Genomic DNA, 27304 nt, shown 5'->3' with positions numbered 1-27304 from the left:
TCAATTTTCAAAAATACCTCCTTTGGCCCCATGGACCAGATCGTGTCACATATATCCTCGCTCTCTGCCCCCCAGGCGGCGGATGACATGATCGAGCCGGCAACTTGTGAAACCGCCCGGTCGTATGGCATTTTCCAATATACTCGGTAGTTTTGTGGGGTTCATTATCGAACCCCAACGGTTTTAACTTGTATTTATATTATTTATCAACATAGGCCTATTTGTTTGTGATATTTCAAGCGTTTTAAAATTTCAAAATAATCCCATTCAATTACACGGTCGGCGATGAAAATTTACTGAATTTAGAGAATGCAATGCGGCCACCACTTGCGCCCTCTGCCCTTTTCAGAGCCCTTTTATCGGTTTAGAAGGGCGCCACCAATTTAGCAACATGTGCAAAATTCAAAATGGCGGAACCAGTCGTGAAATTTGTGTCACAAAAGATCAGCAAAATTCGGTTCCGTCCTAGTGAACAACAAGGATTGCAACAGTCTAACATATTCGTGACAGGTAGTTGGGACAATGATGTAAGTTTCTGTTCAGTCTACAGCTGTTCCAGGTTTCGTTTAGTCTGCTTAAAGTGCTTTCAATTGTGCCGACGATAACGAAAATTGTAAAAGTTGCCGAATTTGGAAGACTCGTTTTAGATGTTATTAAGCTTACCTATATGATATCATGTTTATTGTATTGTATTAATTTCTTGGAACAAGATGACAAAAATGCAGACTATAAAATAACAGGAAACAGTTAAGCTTTTAATCTTGTTTGGCGTGTTAACAAATGGTCAAGTTATCATCATGATCATGCTTACAAGTAGTTGTATTGTAACTTGTAAGCCTGACATTTGATGATTTGAAAGATTAATTTGCATTTGTTTTGATAAATGACATTTACATTAAGGGCGATCCTGACTTAGACCACCCAAGCCGAGCTATATAAGGACTAAACTTTTACTTTTGCATCAGCAGTGATCAGTGCCTTTAAACACTTTGGAATTGGAGTCAAGGAAAAGGACAAGGTGGAGGTTTAATGTATTGGAAGGAGCCGGCAGGGCTTCGATTAAGGGGGTACTTAATTTTTGAGAAAAATGCAAAATAGGCACAAAATTGGGCAGGGGTGTAGTGGAAATTAAAATAAAGTTTTTGAAAACAAGTGAAAATGGCAATTTTTCTAGGGAGTTTTGTCTTGAAAAATAATTTTAAAATAATTGAAATAGCATGAAACGTACCTTTATCAAATTAGCATCACTTCCGTCACATAAAAAGATGATCAGATGAGTGAACAGTTGCAGAAATTTTGAGAAAAATAGGCATTTTCTCAGAAAAACACATCATGTTTGTTGAGAAATTCACTATCTTGAATAAATGCAGAATTAATGTCGACAAAATAATGCAGATTTTTTATTTTATTATCTTAAAAATTGCAAAATTCCTTCACAGTTTTTATTTTGGCGCATAAACATGAGGTCGTGTTCTGATTAGCTTGAGAAGTCTAGCCACAAATTTGCTTACTGATAGCTTCACATTCGAGGCTAGAGACCTGTGGCGTGCATTCAAAATCTAGTCGGATTGGCTGAAGCATGACACAGCAAAGCAATGTTGATAATCACTGAATTGCATTGCTTTTTAAAATTATATATAATATTTATATATTTTTATTGTATCTTTTTTAGGTGTTTTAAAATTTGTGTATATCACGCCATGCCTGGTGGTCAGTAAAGGCCCCAGTTGTCTTGGATGTTTGTTAGTTTCTTTATTCCTTGAAATTTGTATGTTTAAATTGCTTGACTAAAGATGATGGAATAATAGTTTTAAATGCTCCTAAAAGCGGTTGCAAACAAAATACTAAATGTTGACAAATTATTTTCTTTCAAAACATGTTAATTTTGTGATTCTAACATCTTTTTGGTATATTTCAGCGTTGACATTTTTTGCAACGTATGTTATTTATTCTGTTAATGTTGAAATTTGGATGCAAGTTATTTTGCTGTGTCAACTGTATCTTTTGAGTAAAGATTGCCTATTTTGCACAGTCTGAAACTTTATTTTGCACAGTCTGAAACTTTGTTGAAGTGCAATTTTAGCAATATTTTTGATGCGATCGCCCATCATGATCGTTAGTCTCCTCAGCAGCCACTTTGGTTCCGATCCCTCCACACAAATAGTCTGCCATTCCTGTCAATGACAACGTCTAACGCCGTTTCTGATTGGCTTTGAGGGCAAAGTCTATAGAACCAGAACCAGAAAGACAACATGTCAGTACGGTGTACATAACTTAAGTTGCATTCACAGCATTACACATTTTATTTTTAAGTTTTTTAATAAAAATAGAGATTCAACAGAACTCTGATGCAAGCATTCCCCCACCCCATCTTCAATTGAGTGTTAACACAGAAATGCGGGCAAGAAGTTAACCATTAAAGTTAAGTTTTAAGTGTGCTTATAAAAACAGTGAGTTATTGTCTTTTAAACAGGAGAACAAACTTTCTTTTTGGAGATTGCCACCTTCACCGTTAGACAAAGGAGCATCCTTTCATGACACTCTCTCATCAGTTGCTGCAGGAGCTTCAGGGCCAGGTGATATCTTAGACAGACTGGATGCAGAGCCTCAGCTCATATGTGAAGAAAGACATGTTGGTGATGTCACAGATATAAAGGTTTCTCAGTCAGACAGTCTGACATTTTGAAAGTGATCACTGGTCAGCATTTAATTTAGTAATACAGTACAAATTCTTATATATGCCCATGATGGAACCAAGCATTGGATGAATTTAAGTGAAAAATCTGTAGAAAGTGTGTAATTGCTGTTGAATGTCTGGCGTGCTTTTTAAAAATAAAATTAAATTGAGACAACAAAAGATTACTAAATATGGGGTGATAGCACTATATTGGGTGTTGTATACAACATGTACAATGTACATCCTTTTAAGTGTTTCATAACATGAAGTTCACCTCCTGGTCAGTTGGTACTGTTTTAGTTTGTTTTTTAGCCCATTAAACTAAGGCATCAAAGCATGATTAAAAACATGTTTTCCTCTAAGTGTAGGCCCTAAGTTGAAAATCACATGGCCAGATAACAGAGAGATCAGCATAAAAGAGGTCCGGATTAAAGAGGTGGTTGAATCTATGAATCAATTCACATTAAGATTTTCATAAATAGATTAGATAATAGCAAGACTGGTAAGACTTTAACAAGCTTACACATCAAGTAAAATTGTGAGAATCTCGCTACAAGTATATTGGTGTGAATTATTTGTTAATTCACTGACTCTACCCCTGAATGATTGCTGTTAAATGAAATGAAATCAAACTTCATATCGAGGAGAGCCAGAAAGCCTCAACTCACAATCACCTGCTCCCACAAAATGAGCATACAGTTGCCAGGGACTATTTTAATAGTAATATTATTATTTTTATTAAAATAGAAGATACAGTACATTAATCATGAACAAATTCAAAATAAAATAAAAGACATTGTGGAGGAAATATTGATTTTTGAAGACCAAAGCAAGGAGCCAACTTTAGGCTCATGGTCATAGTGAGTTACGGCTTTCTGGTTTTGAACCCTCGATATATTTGTTTTAAAGCATTTATGACTAATTTTTTGAATTCAGCAGACACTGAATTGTCAAAAGTAGACTTGATGCTTCTCTTCTTATTCAAGGCTTATATGAACCAGGCACCCAGGCTTTTTTTACCCCATGGTTGTCCAGTTTTGGCTCCTGGTATGTCCAATATTTTACACTGTGTGTAAACTATAGGACCAGGAGCCATCTTTGGGAACAGGAGCTCTTTTTAGCTCCTGGTCCAGGCATACTTAATATAAGGCCTGTTCTTATTGTTTACAAATTAGCATGTAGTAACTTCATCCAGATGATGAAACAAACCAAAGAATAATGTCGAGCTTGTGTTGTTCCCCTTGTTTCCAGTTTGTGAATGAGGCCACATTATTAGTCTCGTCTTCATCAGGTACAGTGCAAGCCTACAGATATAATGGCACACAGGTAAGATTGTTAGATTATTTTTAGATAAACACATTATTGGATTAACAATAATATGTGAGCCATTTTAATATATAAAACACATGGCAGCTGTATTAAAAAATTAACATGTTTGTAAATAGTTTTCTTTAAAAACCAAGTTAGAGAAATGCAAACAAGGTTTTGTTGCATTGATTTTTGGCCAAAACCTACAAAAACAGTTGGAAAGGACTGGGGGATCCCCTCCCCCACTTTTTTGCTTGAGCGCTTTTCAAAGCCAAATTTTAGCAAAAACCCTTCAAAAAATTGGAGTAAAATGCCTCAAAAATGTGAATTTTAGATGTGTGGGATGCTGAGATTTTTTTTTTGAAAGGCCCTTGCAATTTCTTTAGTTCTTTATAACATGCAGTACAGTCATAATGCACTACATTGGAGCATCCATACTTGACTCAATAGGTATGCATGCTTTTACGGTGCTAGAGTAAATTACTTGTGGGTCATTTGCCGGTGCTTACATTGACCTTGTTGTAATCACCACCATACACCCACAAACAATAGTAGGGCCTACCATGTATAGGTTGTGCGCTCTTAAAGCTGCAAAGTCCCTGAGTTGTTGTTAAATGGGTTATGGAATGATGTTGGGCCGTAGTGGTCAGCGACAACCTGTAAAGTGTGCTGAGGCTTGTGAATCAACGTCTAGGAGTTGTGCCTTTAAAGGAATATTGTATAACATTTCTGCAAAATTTGAATTGTATTTTTTTCCACAAAATGCTAGTTTTCACTACTATGTGCCCTTTTAATACCCTTTTTAAAATACCTCTATGATGTTACTTTATCTATTGCTAAAAATTCACCAAGGTACAGAATTCAACAGGTTTGTTCCCCATGATTTTACCAAATTTTTTCTTTGAAATTTTCACATGTAAAAACATGTTCTGATTTTTGGCTCTTAGCGTAGCTAGGTGAGCCTGAGTCATTGCAGTCAGTGAGGACTGTATTTTTTTTTTTTATTTTGGCCACTTGCGTTCTTGCTTTTTATGCTAAGGTTTCTTTTGTTTATGATATTTGGCTTTGAAATTACGTTCCAAGGTTTGCTTAGTTATTTAGCAATCGATTGCACTCCTTTAGAAGTGAATTTGGGGTGGGAAAGTACTTATTTTGAAGTGAGAAAAGTCAAAAGTCGTCATGAGAAACAAGTCATTTCTATCGTTTTGCTTGGTTCCCTGTATGCGCTAGAGATTATTTTGGTCTGAGTAATTTAAGTTGTGAGATCATGGCGAGAATTGACGGATTGCACTATTTTTCTTTGGGAAAGTGACCTAGCATGAATTTTTGCGGTGATCTCACATGGACAGAAACGTGATTGGATGATTCCTTTGTCCAGATTGTTTATTGAGTTCTCGGGTGTTTTGTTGCCATGGGTCATCACTTCAAAATATTTAGAGACCAGCGGTGTAGTAATTTAGTTAAATTAACGCTAAATAACCAGGGTTGCCAAAAAAATTCAGCCCGAATCGCAGGTCAAATAATCGAAAAGTCGCCCAATTTTTTTCTTTACCCTTTGTATTCTATGGGGCAGGAAATTGTCCCGGGAAAATCTTCAAAAGTCACCTAATTGGGTTACCAAATCGCAGGGTTTGACAACCCTGAAAACAACGTCTCGACAGCGAAGGTCACATCTGGCTATTCATTATCATTGTTTGTCTGGCACCGCTTTCTACAGCGTGGGTTGGGAATTCTGAAAATCTGTAAAAATTACAATTTTGCGGCATAAAGGGTGGGTTTCTAAAAAGCGCAATATATAATTATAAAGCGTGTGGTAACGCTACCAATTGAAAAAAAATATAATAAAGTAATTTGATGATCTGTTGAAAAACATTCATATTTTCTTCATAAATCTGGAAAGAAAATGTCAAAAATTAATTTGCTGATGTTTTCAATTCATACGACGTCACCCGTAGAAGAATCGACGCGCCGTGAGTTTTATGAATGAATATAATTTTCAGTCTCTACATCAGCCGCTTTGGCCCGCTTCGCTCACACTAGAAGTGGAGCGATCCGAACCACAGCGGCCGTGTAGAGAGTATAGACTGACGTTTTCATGAATTCAGGATCTCACAGGTATCTCAGCCCTTTACAATTTGCCCATGTGTTTATGATAAACAATCTAAAGTCGTATCTTTTCGATGCAGTTGCAGTGATGCAGTTTTGCCAACATTTAATATGTCGCAAATGTTTCAGATGAATAAGAAAATCACGAGTGTTTGATAGATGAGGATAAATTCTGCATCAATTCGGATTCTGAAATGGATTGATGGCGCAGATAATGATAAAAATGGACCCGGAAGTGACTGTATGAAATGGCGCTACCGATGTTCAGTCTTCCGAATTTGATAAAGTAATGCTGTAAACAATCTAAAGTCGTATCTTTTCGAAAGATGTTTCAGATGAATAAGAAAATCATGAGGGTTTGATAGATGGGGATAAATTCTGCATCAATTGGATTCTGAAATGGATTGATGGCGCAGATAGTGCTAAAATGGACCCGAAGTGACTGTATGAAGCGGCGATAGCGCCGACGATGTTCAGTCTTCCGAATTTGATAAGTAATGCTGTAAGCTTTGGTCACAAACACTGCATAAGGGTGGGGATCAATTTTGATAAAAAAAGTGTGGGGAAATATAAATGGTGGGGTTTGACCCCTGACAAACGTTCAAATTTGTAGTTGCTACAACTCAACTGATCATCACTATTTAATTCACTATCTGTTTGTTTGTCTGTGTCTGCCTCTTTTCTCAGAGACTATTGTAGTAGTAGCTCGTTCACGTAGTGATTCCGTTGTCCCACTGGCCTACAAAACTTAGATTGCATGGCGATCGGAGTGTTTTCGTCAGAGCACCTCAGACTAGCAATAGTAGCATAGTTATAGTAGGGGAAGCATGTTCCTCAAACTTGGTGGGTGGATGCATCTTTAGTACACCATGTCACATACAGTATTTTCTCAATGCGAATTTTATCCTTTCTGGGTAGGCCTATGACTGATTTTGTTACCGTAAAATTTGTGTCAATTCCCGATATCACATGTTAGTACCGTACACTATAAATGCACCAGATTTTGTAGGCTCCAATTGCTGATTACATAAATGAGAACAACTGGTAACCAGCGGCACTGTGCAGTACCGGTCTGTTATTCAATTGCGTTGTGTGTGGGTTACGTGTATTTTATGTGTAAAATGCGTGATCCACCCAAAAACAAAATCATCGAATAGACGGGCGTATAGATCCCTGGTACTAGGTGCATCTTGACCCCAGCATAAGTTTGTATTGGTTAGCGGGTCAAGGTCACCTGAGGTCATCCAGGGGTCATCTGAGGTCAAATTTGCAAAAACTGTTGTAGGGGCATGAAACTGGTTACAGTCAACATTTGGAGTCAAATTTTGGGAAGGTCATCCGGGGTCACCCAGGGTCATCTGAGGTCAAATTACTAAAAACTTGTATGGGCATGAAACTTGGTGGGTACAGTCAACATTTAAAGTCAAATTTTGGGAAGATACTAAAAATTGTCGTATGGGCATGAAACTAGGTGGGTACAGTCAACCTTTGGAGTCAAATTTTGGGAAGGTCATTTTGAGGTCATCCGGGGTCACCTAGGGGTCATCTGAGGTCAAATTACTAAACACTGTCGTATGGGCATGAAACTTGGTGGGTACAGTCAACATTTGGAGTCAAATTTTGGGAAGGTCATTTTGGGGTCATCAGGGGTCATCTGAGGTCAAATTACTAAAACTGTCGATGGACATGAAACTTGGTGGGTACAGTCAACATTTGGAATCAAAATTTTGGGAAGGTCATTTTGGGGTCACCAGGGGTCATCTGAGGTCATATTACTAAAAACTGTTGTATGAACATGAAACTGGATACAGTCAACATTTGGAGCCAAATTTTGTGGGGTCGCATGTTCCTCGAACTTGATGGGTGCATCTTGACCCCAGGCAGAACAAGTTTGTATTGGTTAGTGGGTCAAGGACACCTGAGGTCATCCAGGGTCATCTGAGGTAAAATTAGCAAAAACTGTCATATGGGCATGAAACTTGGTGGGTACAGTCAACATTTGGAGTCAAATTTTGGAAGGTCATTTCAGGATCAACCGGTGTCACCCAGGGGTCATCTGAGGTAAAATTGCTAAAAATGTCGTATGGGCATTGGTGGGTACGGCCAACATTTGGAGCCTAATTTTGTGGGGTCGTACAGAACAAGTTTGTATTGGTTAGTGGGTCACGGTCACCAGAGGTCATCCAGGGGTCCTCTGAAGTCAAATTAGCAAAAACTATCGTATGGGCATGAAACTTGGTGGGTACACTACAGTCAACATTTAGAACCAAATTTTTGGGAGGGTATTTTGGGGTCATCCAGGGGTCATCTGAGGTCAAATTACTAAAAACTGTTGTATGTGCATGAAACTTGGTGCGTACAGTCAACATTTAGAGTCAAATTTTGGAAGCTCATTTCGAGTCAGCCAGGGGTCACCTGAGGTCAAATTACTAAAACTGTCGTATGGGCATGAAACTTGGTGGGTACAGTCAACATTTGAAGTCAAATTTTTGGAAGGTCATTTCGGGGTCATCTGAGGTCACCATTTAGAGCCAAATTTTTGGGAGGTCATTTTGGGGTCGTCTGAGGTCAATTTAGATGAATTCTAATAGTTGCCAAGGCTTTCTATAGTTGTTGAAAACTAAAAATACTAAAAAAGGGATTTTAAAATTTTGCAGAACAAATTATTCTTGCTGGTTCAGTAGTAATTTGCACAATAATGAATTATTTTCAGATTTTGCAACTAATAGTAATGCGCGCAAAAAATACTAATGCGGCGGAGGAAGATTGACCCCGCGATCGAGTTTCAAGGACCGTATTGAATATTTGTGGGAATTTTTTCAAACTGAAGGTTTAAAAAATTGGCCGACCTACCCAACCTTTCCATACAGCTACCAACCTGTTAGCATTCGACTCCAAGAACAATTGCTTTCCCACAAAAAAAGCGTAGAGCCACAGCGCCATTGGTGCTCTTGTTTGTGAATACCTGGTAGGATTGTGCATATGACTAGCAATAGCATTCCACTGGTACTCTTTTGACTTTATCATGGGGTATAGCAAGCAGTTCTTGGAATCAAAAAAAGCAAAAAAATTGATTTAAATAAAAAAAATCTTGATTACTTAATTTTTTTTTAAATCAAAAATATCAACAACCCTGCTAGATCATTTGATCTTTAAAGAGGTGTATCTGCTCATTGTGTTACAAATTAACTTGCTGTACATTCATGCTTGCAATGAGACATTTAGCCATAAATCCAAGTTAGATAATAATTGAATGAATTAAATGGATCCCGAGGTACATTTTGCAAAATCTCAGGCCCAAAAGTTAATTCCAGGGTTACGGCCAACCCTAATGCATGCTTGTAGTTTTGTCTCAGCCGTGTGCATAGAACATAAAAAGATACAAGTTCTTAGATTGTACTGTTTTTTGCATCCACCAGAAGAGTTTACAACCTACACAGACATGGGAGTCTCTGCACAGACTACGGAGTAGAGAGTGTCCATGCACCTGCATGTCAGTTAGCGGCACAGATGTAACTACGTGCGGAGAGGATGGCAAAATAAATGTGCTCAGATTAGAACACAAACACCCAGTTAGAACAATAGGTAAGAATTCACACCCGGCATCACCAGTTACACCTGTAGAGTTTGTTATTGTTTAATGCTCTCTGTGTTACTTCCATGGCTTGAAAGGATTCTAAATATTTTCATCATTAAGGGGGTACTACACCCCTCGATAAATGTGTGTCTATTTTTGCATTTTTCTCAAAAACTAATAACACAGTGGTAACAAAAGTTATGTATTATATAGGGGCAAGGAATCCAATTACTACACTGGAATTGCAGTGACCCAAGACAAGCGGTTTGTTATTTATGATCAGAAATAAGGTACCGCTAGGATGTACCTCGTTTCCTATCATATATACTGAACCGCTTGTCTTGAGTCACTGATATTTCAGTGTAGTAATTGGATTCCTTGCCCCAATAATATACATAATTTTTGTCACCAGTGTGTAATTATTTTTTGAGAAAAATGCAAAAATAGTCACAAATTTACCACATGGGTGTAGTACCCCCTAAGGCATGTCTACTATCCTAAATACTGAATTAAGCTTCTGTGTTTAACAGTTAACATGGTTAATGGAGAAACTTATCAAAACTCTTTGAACACAGACACAAAATTTGCACTGTACCCCAACAAAATTTCTGTATACAGCGAGCCCCGTTATCAGTTCCTCTATATGCACAAATCTCTGGGGCGGTGGCATAGCCAAGGAGGGTGGGTGGCAAGGGAGGCAGCTGCCACCGTGTGAGAAGTCTTACCCCCCTTGATACACTTGATATTGAAATGTAAAATAGGTTGTTGTTAAAACGGAATCGCAGCAGTTCAACAACTTGAGTAGAGGCAACGTTAAATCTTTTGTGTAAAGTAGTGTCATGTTTAGAGTGTATTATATCTAAAGCTTCCTCCACTGGCATACTGGGTAAGTGCGGTGACATATGACACCATTCATTGCTGAGTGAGACACCTTTTTTCTTGTCAACAAAGTCCAAGGTATTCCTTATGTGGTATGGTGTATTCCCCACAAACGGAAAGATGATCCTAGCACAGAAATTTGCAGTGTCATAGGCGATGAGCTAATGCCAGAGATGATGGATCTGAAAGGGATAGTTGCCTTGTGAATTTTAGGATGGCCATAATACCTAGGGGTGGTTTCCAAGATGGGGTATGTTTTCCAATTTCAGGGCTATGTTGCGTTTGGTGTTTGTGGTTTGCTCTATGCGATCAGACATTTGTGATGTACATTGTAGGGACTTCAAAATCTTATACACAGGAAAGTGGTGCATTATCTAACAAGCTGCCAACCAACTTGAATTAGCCTGTATCTATTTATCTTTGGTCAGTGAGAAAGAAATGGGTGAAAGACTAAAGTTACATAGCACTTCATCTCTGGTTTTCCCCGAGATTAAAATTTGCACTACATTGGAGCTTATTTGTCCAGCCACACTAATATTGGCTTTCCATGGGCATATGAGCTTAAACGGTGCTAAAGTAAAACTTGTGGGCAATTTGCCGGTGTCAGTATTTTGTTATTTTCACCACCATACACTCACAGACATTTTGTAATAAATACATATTATATCAAATTTAAACAAACAATAAGAGCGACACAGATTGAAACAAATTTGCGCTGTTGCGATACACAAATCTTTGGGGCAGCAGCATAGTGGGGAGGGGGTGGCAAGGGAGGCAGCAGCCCTCCCCCCGTGAGTCCCCCTTGATACACTTTATATCTTAAGCTTCCTCCACTGGCACGCTGGGTAAGTGTGGTTACATGACACCATTGCTGAACGAGACACCTTTTTTCTTGTCAACAAATTCAAAGGTATTCCTTATGTGGTATGGTGTGCTAACAGAGAGATGATCCTAGCACAGAAATTGCAGTGTCATACGCGATGATCCAATGCCAAAGATGATGGATAGTTGCCTTGTGAATTTTAAGATGGCCATAATCAGGGACTGCATGCCTTTTGAGGATAGCGAGAACAAACGCTCTCTACTGCTCTCCTTAAATCTGATATAGGAGAATGATTTTTAACTCTCCTTAGTTGACCCTTCTCTCCTTACATTCTATTGTAAATGCTCTAAACAGCTCTCCTTGAAGGCTCCAGAAGAGCTATTTAATGCTCCTGTAAATTCCAAAAGACAGTCTGTGCATAATACCTAGGGGTGGTTTCCGAGATGGGGTACGTCTTCCAATTTCAGGACTATGTTGAGTTTGGTGTTTGTGGTTTGCTCTATGCGATCAGACATTTGTGATGTACATTGTAAGGACTTCAAAATCTTATACACAGGAAAGTGGTGCATTATCTAACAAGCTGCCAACCAACTTGAATTAGCCTGTATCTATATATCTTTGGTCAGTGAGAAAGAAATGGGTGAAAGACTAAGTTACATAGCTTTTCATCTCTGGTTTTCCCGAGATTGAAATTTGCACTACATTGGAGCACATTTGTCCAGCCATACTATTGTTGGCACTCCATGGGCATATGAGCTTAAACGGTGCTAAAGTAAGACTTGTGAGCAATTTGCCGGTGTCTGTATTTTGTTACTTTCACCACCATACACTCACAAACATTTTGTAATACATATTATACAACAAATTTAAACAAACAACAAGAGCTAAATGCTGTAGCCAGAATTCAACAGGGGGTTGACACAGACAGGCCTGGGAATCATTTTGCTAACTTGTGTTGCCAAATAATAAAGATGGCAACCTGATAGCACAAATGTTACCAAAAATATTTGTCTGGTCAGCAAAATGTGCAGTTGAACATGTCCATGAATTGTCCATGTTTTTCCTAAAGGCATGCAAAAAGATGCAGAATAAGGAGAATTTATTCACCCAAAAGCACCAATACTATTATCTCTTTTTTTGGAATTACCAATGATTTTCTATTTTGGGGGGGAAATTGATCAGTGTTGTGGCTCAAAAATCTTAATATCATTCCACTGATGTATTTTCATTCTTGGTTTTCCTCATGAAGTTCCTTGTTTATTTTTTTTTTCACAGACAATGCCGATAGTTGTACAATAAATGCCTTAACCCATCTCAAATCTCATGAAGTAGTGGCAGTCAATGCGACAGGACAGCTTAAGATATGGGATCTGAGACAACCAGGCTCAGAGCCAAGTAGGGTGTTCTTATTGTAAGTATATCTAAGAATGGATAGGAAAATGGGGCATCTACTGTGGGTGGAATGGTTTGATTTTTAACAAAATACTAAACGGTGCAAGTTTTCAGCACAAATAAAAATACCTTGACATTTGGGTGGAACATACTCCCCGGGATTAAAATATATTATTATGTGTAGTGACTGAAATTCTCAGGAATCATATTCCTTCATGCCTACACGTACATCTTTGGCCAGTGAGAAATGGGTGAAAGACTAAAGTTACATGGCGCTTTATATCTGGATATCCTGAGATTAAAATATGCACTACATTGGAGCACATTTGTCCAGCCACTGTGATGTTGGCTTTCCATGGGCATATGAGCTTAAACAGTGCTAAAGTAAAACTTGTGAGCAATTTGCCGGTGTCAGTATTGTGTTACTTTTACCACCATACACTCACAAACATTTTCCGTGTATTTCTTGTGTAAAGTTATGCCCTGTGAGGCAAGATGTTTTTCCAACCGGATCCTGACGTTCCCTGAATAACACCAGCCCGACCCGACAAATTTGGAACATTCGGTCCAAGTTGGTCCGGATCGGTCCTAGGTATTTGGATTTTCGGGTTGCCCGGGTTGTTAGTGTAGAGTGTGTTAGGATCAGGGTTGGATTTGCAGTATTCATTTTGAGTAACAAATTTTACATGGGATTTTTTTTTGTACAATCTAAATCAAGGGGAACATATCAGAGATTATCGAATTTAGAACATAACTTGTAGAAAATAATTGTGTGTGACCATGATTTTATATTAATGAAATAGGCTATTTGCTGCATGGCTAAATTTCATTATGCTATGCAATAGCAAAACTGGATTGAATTTTGACAATCCTCTGTTTCATTAAACATGGTCTCTGATTTTGTTTGGAAGTGGCTTGAAAGTTCAAAGGTTATATCGCCAGAATTGGGTAAGTGCAATAGCTGCCTTGTGAACATTTGGTAATATACACATAGACTGCTGCCCTCAGTCGTCAACCGTCTGGATTGACGACTGAGAAAACTATGTGGAAAAAAAGTGACGGATTTTGCAACAGGATTCCTGTGGCATAGATCATGCGCAGTTGTGTCCAAATTGACCTTTTGACCGAGTTTGTTCTTTTTCGAAGTTCAGAGCGCGATCTTGTCACAGCGGCGCGGTACACAGGCGCCGCTAGTCAGTCGCGCTACAGTGCACAACCAAAGTCGCATTGAATAGTTATTCAGAAGTCCGTCATGATATGGCCTGTAAGATAATCAGTCGTCACTACGAAGCATACACAGTACATGCCAAGTGTAGACGGCTGATTTGAATTAGTCTAATATACACACACTATATTATACTCATCTACACATGGCAGCTATTGCACTTACCCACTTCTAGCACTGAGCAGTCGATATCAATGCAATGCTGCCTTATCTCCATTTTGGCCGTTTTGTGAAAATTGTGTTTACCGAATCAGGGTTTAAGTTTTGAAAATAGCAGATGTGCTACAAATTGCACTTCTGGAAATGTTAAGGAAGGCTGTCAGGTGCACTATTAAATTGCTCTTGGTAAGAATTTCAGGAATTGAGGTGTGCTATAAATTGCACTCGGACAGGTGATTTTATGTGTGCGATGGTGTGCAATCGAACTTGCATGCCTTAAAAAAACTCAATTCTGAACTAATAGGGTTGGATATAAGTCAATATTTCACTGAGTTGTTGCTTTGTTTGAGTAGGAAATGGATATGATCCTGTGTCTTTTACTGGGGTACTCAAAAAGTTGGCTTTGTTACATTTTCATGTGCTGCTTGGATTTCAAAACACTGTCTCTTGAGTATTCCTTCACTTGGAAGATTCAATTAGGTCTTAAATTGAGGCTAATTTATTCTATATTACTCATGTTTTTAACCTGTTTTAAAATAATTTTTAATTTTTTTCTTATGACGTTTGGCATGAAATGTGCCAAGGGTGGCTGAGGATTAGGGGGAGGGATTCGTATCGTAAATATGATCTAAAACCCCCATTAAAAATTTGTAAATAGTAAAAAAATGTCTAAATGAACTCCCAGACATCTAAACCAAGTAAATAAATACAGAAGGTCATTTAAAAGACTAATACTTGCTCAGAATGATTGTAAATGTGGAAAAAAGAGGTGGGGTTAAATCCCACCTACTTTGTGATTGTTTTGCCGCACTCTCTCATTTTTTAACCGATTTCCATAAAAAAAGGTGTCAAAATGCTCAGGAAGATGAACCACTTCAAATGAGACGTGTAGGTAAAATGTTTGAACCATTACATTTTTTTACTATGTAACACAAAGGTACCCCAGGTTGTGACACAAGACCATACGAGGGGGTATCCAAAAGTTTTTGACATCACCCAGAAGGGAAGGAGCTATATCGATGAAATTTTGTCAGTGTAATTACTGGTCCTTATGTACATTATGGTCCAAAAATGGTCTCATAAATATGTTTACTTTGTTTACAAGTGGCGCTAGATGGGCAGTAGGCGCATAATCTTTTCATGATAAGATCCTCCACTTTCTTGAGTTTCTTCACTGAGGCCGCATCATCCAAAAGTGATGGACGTCCACTTCTTGGCTCATCTGTGAGGGACATGTGGCCAGTTTGGAAATTCCTTTTTCAAAAAGCAACAGTGCCATATGATGGGCAATCATCACCGTAGATAGCTTTCATTTCATTATAGATTTTCTGAGCATTGTAGGCCTAACCCTTCAAATGCAGGAACTTAAATCATGCTGCGTGCATCAATTTTCATCATTTTACAGGTTATGCGCCTACTGCCCATCTAGCGGCACCTGTAAAAAAAGTAAACATACTTATGAGACCATTTTTGGACCATAATGTACATAAGGACCAGTGATTACATTGACAAAATTTCATCGATATAGCTCCTTCCCTTCTAGGTGATGTCAAAAACTTTTGGATACCCCCTCGTATATACATCTTTGTTGTCAATGAAAAGCCCATTATATTCTGAAATTTTGGCACCAGAATCTCATTTTCACCAAAATTGGAAAGCAATGTTGCATTGAGCCCGCAAGATGTTGCTTCTAACATGTCAATAATTTGATTTGATTGTTTGCAGAACTGGTGAAAAAGTTCCATTACACTGCGTAGACAGACATCCAACCCAGCCTCACCTGGTGGCGGCAGGCAGTCAAGGTGGTTTACTCAACGTGTGGGATCTGAGGAAAGAGAAATTCCCTGTCACATTATTTGATGGACATCAGGGGCACAGTAAGTAGAGAGTTAATAAGAGGTCAAAGGTGATTTAATTAAGCAGAATGAAGGCTAAATACTGACTGGCATCTTAATGAGACCAAGGGCATATAGGGAACTTCATCTCTAAATTTCATGTGATTGAAATTTGCACTACATTGGAGCACATTTGTCCAGCCACAGTAATGTTGTCTTCCCATGGGCATATGAGCTTAAACGGTGCTATAGTAAGACTTGTGGGCAATTTGCCGGTGTCAGTATCAATTGCTTTCACCACCATACACCCACAAACATTTTATAGTGCATGTCATCTTTGTTGTTAGTGATGTGGATATGTAACTCAAGTGAGATGTTCCCTACCGGCAGAAATCATAAGAATTTGTACAAAGGGTCTTTAAGCTACATTGTATGCTGATTTCAAAAACATACAGAAGTAAATGATCTGACTGTTTGTTTTGCGGGGGAAGGTCATGGCCCCTTATACAGAGGTCAAAAGTGCTCATACTGTGTTAAATTACACCAATGTATATTTCAGGTCACAAGGTTTCAGGAATAGTATAGTTTGACCTATCTGCGATGTATCGTTTTCGATATGAATGTCATTCAGTTTGTATAAAAAAATTCAATTTCAATATATTATGATGGACTTACAACCAATCTCTTCATATTAACATTGATATTATTATTTATCTCTTCTTATTAACATTGATATTATTATTTATAGGCATCACTGATGTTCGGGTTTGTTCACTAACTGTGTTGTTGACTAATTCAATAATGTGTTTGTCTTGTTTCAGTATGGGAAGTGAAATTTCACCCTGGTAACCCTGATAATCTGTTCACCTGTTCAGAAGATGGAATGGTATTACACTGGGATGGGACAGGTGGACAAACAGCAGCATCTGCAGGTAAGTCTCTATCGTCTGTCTCGTCTCAAGTTGAGAGTAACCCCATGTTGGATTTCACAGTGGCAGATTTGCATCGCACGCACTAACCATAACCCAATGGGGTTTATACACACACACACACACATAGAAGGGTGATTTGTCCGTACCCTGAGGACACACCCACGTAAACGCACTTATTAGTATCTGCCACAGCAAAATCCAACATGGCGCTACTCTCAACATGAGACTAAACACACTATAAAACTCTTGTCTTAGCCTTTTACAGGCAAATTAAATTGTATGTCTCAAATCTGATGTGCTTGTTTGTTTTGCAGTGTACATTTTGTCTCTGAAAAACTGTTGGAAGAATTGTGATTAACACTTTCAATAAATGAAAATATTTCATTATGTGGGGAAGAACGTCAAGTTTTGAAAGTTATAATCTCAAACTAATTTTGAGTCTGCCAAAAAAAATCCACATTGGATTTCAAAATCTTTGCAAGCTTTGAGGCATACTATTTACTTTTCAACTTAGTTTATCAGACAAAAAACTTAAATTTTCCGAAGTATATGAGCATTTGGTATGATAAAGTTTGTTGTTTAAAAAACTTGGAATTTTGGCACTGCATAATTTTCTCATCTACTTCTTCTGTCAATAAACTGCACATCTAATCTTAAGGTCAGTGAGATGGTGAGAGACCAAAGACATAAGGGAACTTCATCTCTGAATTTCTTGAGATTGAAATTTGCACTACATTGGAGCACATTTGTCCAGCCACACTATTGTTGGTTTCCCAATGGGCATATGAGCTTAAACGGTGCTAAAGTAAAACTTGTGGGCAATTTGCCGGTTTCAGTATGTTATCACTTGCTTTTACCACCATACACCCACAAACATTTTTGTAGTTGTATTTCATCTTATTTGTAAATGAAGAAATGAGATAGAGCCGTAATACAAAATAATATGGTTTATACACCCAGTGTCACAACACAGTGTTTCATGCACAGCAATCCTCATGTGACTGATTACAAACAACTGATTTACTTTAGCATTTCCCTTTTAAGAAGTGACTGTCCTTTTTCCTGTGGGGCTTATACACACACACACATAGAAGGGTGATTTGTCCGTACCCTGAGGACACACCCACGTAAACGCACTTATTAGTATCTGCCACAGCAAAATCCGACATGGTGTTACTCTCAACGTGAGACTAAACACACTATAAAACTCTTGTCTTAGCCTTTTACAGGCAAATTAAATTGTAAGTCTCAAATCTGATGTGCTTGTTTGTTTTGCAGTGTACATTTTGTCTCAGAAAAAGCTGCAAATTTAATTGATTTTACTTAATGTTTAAAAGCATTTAAAAGCAAAATGTGTGATTAACACTTTCAGTGAATGAAAATATTTCATTATGTGTATAAGAATGGCAAGTTTCGAAAGTTAGAATCTCAAACTAATTCTGAGTCTGCAAAAAAAAATCCACATTGGATTTCATAATCTTCACAAGCTTTGAGACATACTTTTTACTTTTCAACTTAGTTTTTCGAACCATAAACTTATAAATTGGCGAAAACTTAAATTTTTCCAAGTACTGAGCTTTTGGTGTAATAAAGTGTTTGACACCATGTAATTTACTTATCTACTTGTTCTGTCAATAAACAACTTTGGTCAGTGAGATAGTGAGAGACCCAAGACATATTCGGGATCTTCATCTCTGAATTTCCTAAGATTGAAATTTGCACTACATTGGAGCTTATTTGTCCAGCCACGCTAATGTTGGCTTTCCATGGGCATATGAGCTTAAACGGTGCTAAAGTAAGACTTGTGGGCAATTTGCCGGTGTCAGTATTTTGTTACTTTTACCACCATACACTCACAGACATTTTTGTAGTTGTATGTAATTTTATTTGTAATGAAGAAATGAGATGGCCTGCCTGGCTATAATGCTGTTGAAGAATCATAAACATATGTGATATGTAAAAAGTATCACTAACAGTTTGAGTGTGCTCGATACCCAGGTGGGTAGAGCCGTAATACAAAATAATATGGTTTATACACCCAGTGTCACAATACGGTGTTTCATGCACAGCAATCCTCAGCTGACTGATTACAAACAACTGATATACTTAAGCATTTCCCTTTTAAGAGGTGACTGTCCTTTTTCCTGCAGTTACACATTACACACCAAAGAAAATGTGTAACTGCTGGAAAAAGGACAGTTGCTCCTTAAAAGGGAAATTTTGTTTACAAGACTAAGTAATGTGAAATCTCCAAATGTAACTAAAGAGTATATAGGTCTTACAGGAAACACTTTTAAGGAAAGGTTTAACAACCACTATGATAGTATTGAAACTTTTTTTTTACTTTGGCAAAATTTAGTCATTTTGTGGAAAATCGTTTCATTTTCGCCATTTTGTGGAAAATAGTCTCATTTTCGGCCATTTTCGGCTCGCTATTAGTAGGTATGTCACAGTGGCTGCACAATAATTCTGCTACACTGTGCATGCAAGCATAACAGTGAATTGAAAAGGGCGCGCTTCAAATTTGGCCAATTTTAGAAAACATCCATGTCGATAAATGAATTTCTTCATATGCTTCATTTATCCAAATTGTTTGAATTTTTAATATATGGTGTGTGAAGCCTTCCCGAGGCTACCATCGGGTCCCCCAAAATTAAAAATTGTTTTGTTTAAGAACTACTGCCTGTTTGTATGGATTTTTGAAGATCGTTCATAAATCAGTAAATATAGGCCTATTGAAGTAAAGGGACCTACCGCCATTTAGCTGAAATACTAATCTTTCTTAGCATGTAAATTATTTCCGTCGACAACGAATGAAGCACTTCCCTAAAACTAGTTGAAGCAAAACATTAATCAATGATATTTTTAGGGAGTAATTTTCCAAACCACAATAGCTCTAAGCCATTGTGTGTGTCCAAGGCCATACTACTTTTGTATACACGGTACAGTAAAATAGCTGTTCCATTTACCGATTGTCCTCCCATGTTAATCGTGATGACAAAATGTTAATTTAAGGTTTCATTGCAACTGAATTTTTATTTTTACTTTTCGGACTTGGCTTTGAGTAATGGTAACACATACCATGTTTACAGTAAAAATGAAAATTATATTCCAGACACCGTCAAAATGTCAAACTTTTTATTTTCTTGTATTTTTTTTAAATAATTAACCGCAGTTCATTTATTCAACCTCTCATAAAGGATCATTCTTAAAAATTTATGATGAATGAACAGACGTTCATTAAATATTGAAAAAAAACCAAAATTACTCATGCCTAGTTTGCATAATAATATCATAAATACATAATTAACTGTAATTACCTAATTTGCATAATTAATTACTTTTTGTGTATTTTTTGTTATCAATTGAAAGAACTTTGTATACATATGTGTGCAAAAAAAACCGCACCTTTATATCATGTACGGTTTTCTATTGGCATCAATTTTGCATATTAATTAGCTGAACTTAGTCATTTTTTGAGAGTTAATTTGTCTGCAGATTGGCGAAATTGCTAAAATAGTATATTTGGTTAATTTATTATAATTATTCAATGATAGATTTTTTAAATTTTGTTTTCTATAACGTAGTCAGGAAAGATAGGCATTTAACATGTGATATTTAAATTAACGCTGCTTTTTCAAGCAAGCGTCCAAATAAACCTTCAAAATCTCGAAATGTGCCGATTTGGTCATTACAGCCATTTGTGGCAGGATTTCATTCCATCTACGAGCATCTTTAAATTGATGTTACATCACAATGCATTGACCGATTTCAATTCTGTTTTTTGATTTTTGATGCTTTAATAAAGCTCAATAATGTAGGAACATTAAATAACGTGTTTCTGCTGCGATTATTTTTGAGGTGATATACCTACTATTAGTAATATTAATGGGCTAAATATCAGTTTTGTGACTATAATTATTAAAATTAGTCTCAAATGTGTTATCTTTTCACACAGAAAAGAAAGAAAACAATTAGTGCAATGTTACTAAATTGGTCAGTGAAATCCCATTCAATTTGAGTGATAAAATCTCATCTTTGAGGGCGCTTTTTATAAATGTTATAGAATTTGTGACCGCTTGTTTTCATTGATTCATGCCTCTCGTTACAAACTGTACCATTATTTTGTTATGATTGTCAACCATCACCAATGTAAAAAAATGTGTGTTTCCAATGTAAGAATATATTTAATTCTATCATTAAAATCCTCTTTTACAGCCACCGGAGTAGGCGTAGGAGGTGGATTTGGTCTTGGTGGTCTACCCAACAAACCTTCAAATGCAGATCACATCAGCCCATGGTTATCAACAGACCCTAGCAGACCAATTGACACCAATGAAGTACTGCCTGCAAACACCATGCCGGTCAACTCCCTGGACGTGGACGGTGACCGGCTGGTGTGCGGCACAGACGGAGAAGCTATTTTTGTCGCTAGCAATATATTCTGTCGGTAGCACTGCTTGCACATGTATGCATCAGTAGATGAATAAGGGTTATACCCCGGAGGGTCATTCACCAAGTGACCGCGATGTATCCGCGTCCGAAACGGTGCCATATCAAAATACTGCGATGTTGCCATAATTATCAAGAACTGGGTCAGAATTTCGACCAGAATTCGAGAGTACATTCTCGCTAATATTTTAGTAAACAGATTTACATGAATTCAAGTTGATTCTTGCTCATTTTTATAGCTTACTCAGAGGTTGATTTGCAAGAATCAAATGATTTCCTCAAATTTATTGTGCAAGAATAAAGAGTGACTCCCGCAACGAAATTCTGACCTGCAGGAAGGAGTGATTTTGAGAAGGCAAATATCTGAACAGTCAAAAGATTTTTAGAATTTGCCTCTTCTGCAGAAGAAATAGAATTTAAATTAAAAAGTCAATTATTGTGTATACTATTTCACATAGGGTACTCTTTAGAGATACAACATTGATTGTGTGCAATTCCGCAATACACCATTTAGGTCGTATTTCAGAACTGGTCGGACATGAGTGAGAGTGACCCCCAAGGTTTATACAAAGGATTGACTTCTGCTAAAAAAATGTTATAGTTGTCATCACACTAGACTATACCAGTTGAAATAAGTACACCCTTTATGGAAGACCTTAATCTTCCACACAGGGAGTGTAGATTTTAAATGGAGTCGCCCATTCAGGTAACCCGGTTTGAAATTCATACTCCTTTTGTGTAGGAGTTTTAAGGTCATGTCTAACATAGGGGGTGTATGGATTTCAAGTGGAATAGCCCATTTCTTTCAACTCTTGTTGTGGAGGACACATCAAATGAGTTTTAAATTTTAAGTTTTTTGCCATAAAGTTGATAGTCTGCCTCCATCAAAATGATATGTGTTTGCAATTTACCTGGCGTGTGTACTCAATACAAATGACCACACGGGGATGTGCCATAAACATTGGTAGTATTTTCGGCCTTTTGGTATGTCAATATACCCCTTTTCTAGGCCAATTGTGGTGTATGGATGGGTCCGATTTTTCAAAACGTTCTAAAATTTTGCCTCACTCTAGCCAAATTTTTTGGAATTTTCACAAAAATTTTCCAAAAACTAAAGACAACTTGAGTTAAATTTGGCTGAAAATTGGTATATTGATGGGTCCACTTTCAAATTCTCAGTAACATACCCCTACCAGGACCAAATTTGAGTACCCTCCCTCTCCCCCCCTGGCACTTAACATACCTAATGGACTTCAATATATTTATGTTTTCAATACCTAAATTTGTTCTTTTCCATATCATTTGGTTGTGACCCACACAGAGGGACTTGATTCTCCATTCTCTCTGTGGCTGGGTGTTGTTCCATCTATTACCAATATGTCAAAGGGGACACCCTCATGAATTCCCTATTGGTTTGTGCAGAATAGAAAATACCAGTTTGCATTTTCTTTTATAATTATTTGAAGTTGATTTCCCTGATAAAGAAATTGAACTTTTGGAATTGTTTCACCAAAAGGGATTTATTTTTATTAAAGGGCACAAGATGGAACAACCAAATCCCGGCAATGCTATGAAGTGATCTATCACAAGTGACGTCATGTTGACTGTCTGAATTAGGTGCAAGTAATGATCTCACTCGGTGGATCCTTTGGGCCGGTTTCTCGAAGCATGGCTAGTGGTCAGGCCTTTGGACATAAGTCTTTTTTTTTATACCAGTGCTTACAATTTCACATCGTACCTCACCTAGAAAGATAATCAATAAAATTGATCCACTTGGTAAGGCTAGCCTGATGGCTTAGGGAGCCTAAGCACTAGCCAAGCTTCGAGAAATCGGACCTTTGTGACTTAGATTTTATTGCATGTAAATGTCAACCCTTGTTGTTCTACCCCAGCTTTTACCAGAAAAATCATGCAAAGGAAAATAATATCTTGTTCACATTGGGCTGCAGATTTGCTGATGATATGGTGTAACATATAGGATATAGCTCTTCGCAAAGTACTAAAATTTGCAGGGATGCAAGTTTTCCTGCTTTTGCAGGAATTCCTGCTTTCATGAAGTCCAAATTCCCGCACTTTTCATTATTTTCAGCCTGTATTGGAGGCTTTTGGCCCAGATTCACACACTTTTCAGGCTTTTTCCTTCAAGTCAGCTTGCATCCCTGAATTTGGGAATAGCTATACAAAAACAAGGCGTGCATAGCTGTTTTTTGTATTTATATAAAATGCTGGAAATCAAAAACTGTCTTTTATGTAACTGCAATGACTTTCTCAATGTCTAAAAAGAGATCATGTTAGTGGTCTGATCCCTGAATAGAGAGATATAGGGTCCCAGACTAGTCATCAAGCACAAGTCAGTTGTTGAGAAAGAAAAAACATTTAAAAAAATTGTGTTTCTATTATTTTTATTTTCCATGTAATTGAAAATCAAATAAAATGTGAAAAACATGAATTTTGCAGAAAGACTTTGAATGTGAATGTTTCAGACACAGACTTTAAAGGAAGTTGTAAAATCCTAATTTTAAAACTGAACCATATTTGGGTAAATATATATTTTTATAGATGCACTATCTAATCTTTCACATTTTGACACCCCATTGAATCCAATGTGACCTCAAGAAGTAAAGTTACAAACAACTGATCAGATGAAGGTCCAGTTTTAAAAGTGACAAACTGGCTTATACAAGGGGAAAGATTCCAACAAGGGCAACAAAGAGATAAGTTTTTTCAGTGAAGCTTTATTTAAAGCAGTTTTTATTTCAGTTTTTTTTTCTTCTCTGTACTTTTCATAACTTTAATTGCATTTAGTTTCAGTTTTGTTTTGTTCCTTTTGTTTTAAATTAAAGGCGTGCATAAATTAGCCATTCACCACTCTCAAACCATATGTCTAGTCTGTGGATTTTTAAATAGGCCAATTTTAAAACTAGACCTTCGTCTAATCAAATGCTTGTAACTTTGCGTCATGAGGACATAGTGGATTCAGTGGTGTCATAATGTGCAGCATTAGCTAGTACATCTATTAACAAAAATAAATGTACCCAAATATGGTTTAGTTATAAAATTAGGATTTTGTTTCCAAGTGTACGGATACTTTTTTGGCACAGTATAATTATATAGGACCAGGTGCTGGCAATATTGGGCTAATCCAGTTAAAATTCATACACACCTTATGGAAGACATGACCTTAATCTTCCATGGAGTATGAATTTCAAATGGGGTTACCTGATAGAATTTTTTTTAATTTCTCCAAACTTTTTCCCCATTTTCGTCATACTCACAGCCTCACAAAAACCTGAACATATCCTCCAAACCTTACCGCAATTTAACCTTTACCCTAACCCAGTAACCTAGGGATATTACAAATTTACAAAAATATACAATTTCCAGCGAAAAATGGTTTAAAAAAATGTTCGGTGATTTTTCTGTTTATTTTTTAGTCCATGGACCTGTTTGATGTTCTAGCATCTTCATATGTGATGCGATCAGTCGGAACTCGGAAATATTAAATTGTCAGTTTCTTATGGGATCATAGCAAAAAGCATTTACAAAGCTGCATTTTGCAGAAAACCGCATTAAAATTGAACAAACAGTTTCAAAGATATGAGCAAAAGAGTTTCCAAAACAACAGGAAACAAAAGGAAATATTTCCTATGTTTGGCTATATCTCAAAATCAATATTTCCTAGTTCTGACTGATTTGCTTGATCGCATAACATTTAATTTGAAAAAAAAAATAGTTACGAACAATTTACAATTTGGTATCTTTAGTGTGCTAAACTAAAATTTGTGTTTACATCATTCCCCTATTATATAGTAGAAATACATAGAAAACCCAGTTAATTTTTACTATATGATAGAGGAATGATGTAAACACAAATTAATACTTTGCACACTAAAGATAACAAATTGTAAATTTTTCATATTTTTTTTAATGAAGAACTTCAAAATAGGTCCACGGGTTCCCCTCCGAAAAAACAGAAAAAATCATGCAAAAATAAAATTGGGAAAATAATGTTGTTTTTTAAATTATCCTTGCACCATCTGCTTTGACAATGATATGATATTCAGAAAGAACCTTACAAGGGTGAATATTATAATTGTATGCCCTTGATTATGCCCCAAAATAAGTGACTGAAATTGATGATTTTTAGTTCTAAAGAGCCTCAAAACCCACCATGAAAAATATGGTCAATGAAAGAGAGATAGGAACTCCGTTCACTGTTTATACCAGTATACAGGTTCGCCTCCTTTACCTTAAATTGGGATTTTTGTTTGACATAGGGAAAATTTTGCTATTTCATTTTACATAACGCCAGCATGCTATACGATATTTACCCTAGTCATTTGTTCTGTAATTTTGAGAACAGAATACAAAATATGGTTCAAGCATGCATTTAAACATAATTTATTCACCAATCTTTGCACAAGAACAAATAAAGTTGGAAAACCCAATAACTTAGTTATAAACCCAGTTATAACACAGTTATAAACCCTAACTGGGTTAACCCTAATTCGCCGTACCCCATAACCTATAACCTAAGCCCTAAACATAACCCAAACCTAACCCTTTCCCTAATCCGATCCCTAACACTACCCCTAATATGTTAACCTTATCCCTAGACCCTAATCCTAATAAAATAACTTAAACCTCTTTTGGGATTAATGTCCTTTCAGATTAATGTGCTGTTCCTAAAATAATCACCGTATACTTAAGGGATCTGGAATGAGCGTTTATGGCGTTTCGACAGTATTTTTTGTGGGACATGAGAGCACCTCAGACGTATCGAATTGCATTCTGAATACGAAGCATGTCTTTCTGATATCAAATAATTTTCATTTTTTTTAAATCACGATATAATACAAATTTTATGACAAATTATAAAAATTTGATATTTTTCAAATTTTTGATATAGGCCTATAACAGTCCTCGAAGTAAATTTTATAAATCTAATGATATATTCTTAAAGTGTATGTAGCTGGGAGGAAAAGCCGACGATCAATTGAAAATTTGGACCTTTCATATTGAAGATATGGATTTTTTTTCCAAAAGACTAATTGTTTTTGGTGTTTTGGGAAAACAAATCCATATCTTCAATATGAAAGGTCAAAATTTTCAATTGATCGTCGGCTTTTCATCCCACCTACAAACACTTTAAGTATAAATCATCAGATTTATAAAATTTACTTCGAGTACTGTTAAATATCAAAAATATCAATTTTAAATGATTTGCCATAAAATGTGTATTACATTGCGAATTTCAAAAATCAAAATTATTTGATATCAGAATGACATTCTTCGTATTCAGAATGCAATTCGATATGTCTGATGTGCTCTAATGTCCCACAATAAATACTGTCCAAACGTTCATACCCCAGCCCTTAATTATTGATAAGGCGACGAAAAAAGCCCGGAAAAAAGAAAACCCCGCCGACCCAGATTTTCCAAAATTTGGGAAACAAATTTTTCCTGTACAAGTGAATAAATATGGCCCCACCGACCGACCCTACTTCTGAAAGGGTCGTCCGCCCGTAGAAAATGGTTGGGTTTTTCTCGTCGCCTGAAGGCTGCTTCTACAATGTTCTAAGGTTGTAGACTCGTACAGATATGAAATATATATTATTGGTTACTAACCACTTGAATATTGCATTAAGATTGTACTGTTACCTACCAATAAAACAAACCCTTATTGAAATGTAAACACCGCTCCTAGAAACTGCTAATATACCAGACTATTGCGCTTATGCGTATTTGTATTACTTCGTATCGTCCTTGCCCATCGTTATATGAATGGTATATTATATAATGTTAAATATTAAAAACGTAACGGAAATTTCATTTACGTCACATGTGAAGGTGATTAAGGTTGGCAGATGGCACTACATGTTTATTAATGTCTGCAATGAAAGTTCAAGTAGACATTGCGGATGTTAACATTCAGTATG

General features: G+C 36.9%; 1 protein-coding gene across 2 annotated transcripts; it reads left to right on the top strand.

The window, feature by feature from the left end:
• Positions 1 to 399: 399 nt before the first annotated feature.
• Positions 400 to 24460, top strand: LOC140157093 (nucleoporin Nup43-like). Of its 2 annotated transcripts, none has more exons than XM_072180166.1 (8): positions 400 to 527; positions 2474 to 2656; positions 3929 to 4003; positions 9514 to 9676; positions 12646 to 12781; positions 15872 to 16023; positions 16803 to 16913; positions 21132 to 24460. In XM_072180166.1, the coding sequence occupies exons 1-8, from the start codon at positions 408 to 410 to the stop codon at positions 21365 to 21367; spliced, it is 1176 nt and encodes a 391-aa protein (XP_072036267.1). In that variant the 5' UTR covers positions 400 to 407; the 3' UTR covers positions 21368 to 24460. The 2 variants fall into 2 exon arrangements, with proteins under 2 accessions (XP_072036267.1, XP_072036266.1); XM_072180165.1 differs by having other exon boundaries at positions 9511 to 9676; positions 21132 to 24459.
• Positions 24461 to 27304: the final 2844 nt, after the last annotated feature.

Source organism: Amphiura filiformis, chromosome 7 (assembly GCF_039555335.1).
Source record: "Amphiura filiformis chromosome 7, Afil_fr2py, whole genome shotgun sequence".
NCBI classification, from domain to species: Eukaryota; Metazoa; Echinodermata; class Ophiuroidea; order Amphilepidida; family Amphiuridae; genus Amphiura; species Amphiura filiformis.
Note: the sequence above shows the minus strand (reverse complement) of the source record. Positions and strands in the feature narration are given on the sequence as shown.

Coding starts and splice junctions, on each gene's coding strand:
- LOC140157093 (XM_072180165.1), top strand. CDS start 408: ATGGCGGAACCAGTCGTGAAATTTGTGTCACAAAAGATCAGCAAAATT. Junction 528..2,473: donor CAGGTAGTTGGGACAATGAT/GTAAGTTTCTGT, acceptor TCTTTTAAACAG/GAGAACAAACTTTCTTTTTG. Junction 2,657..3,928: donor GTGATGTCACAGATATAAAG/GTTTCTCAGTCA, acceptor CCTTGTTTCCAG/TTTGTGAATGAGGCCACATT.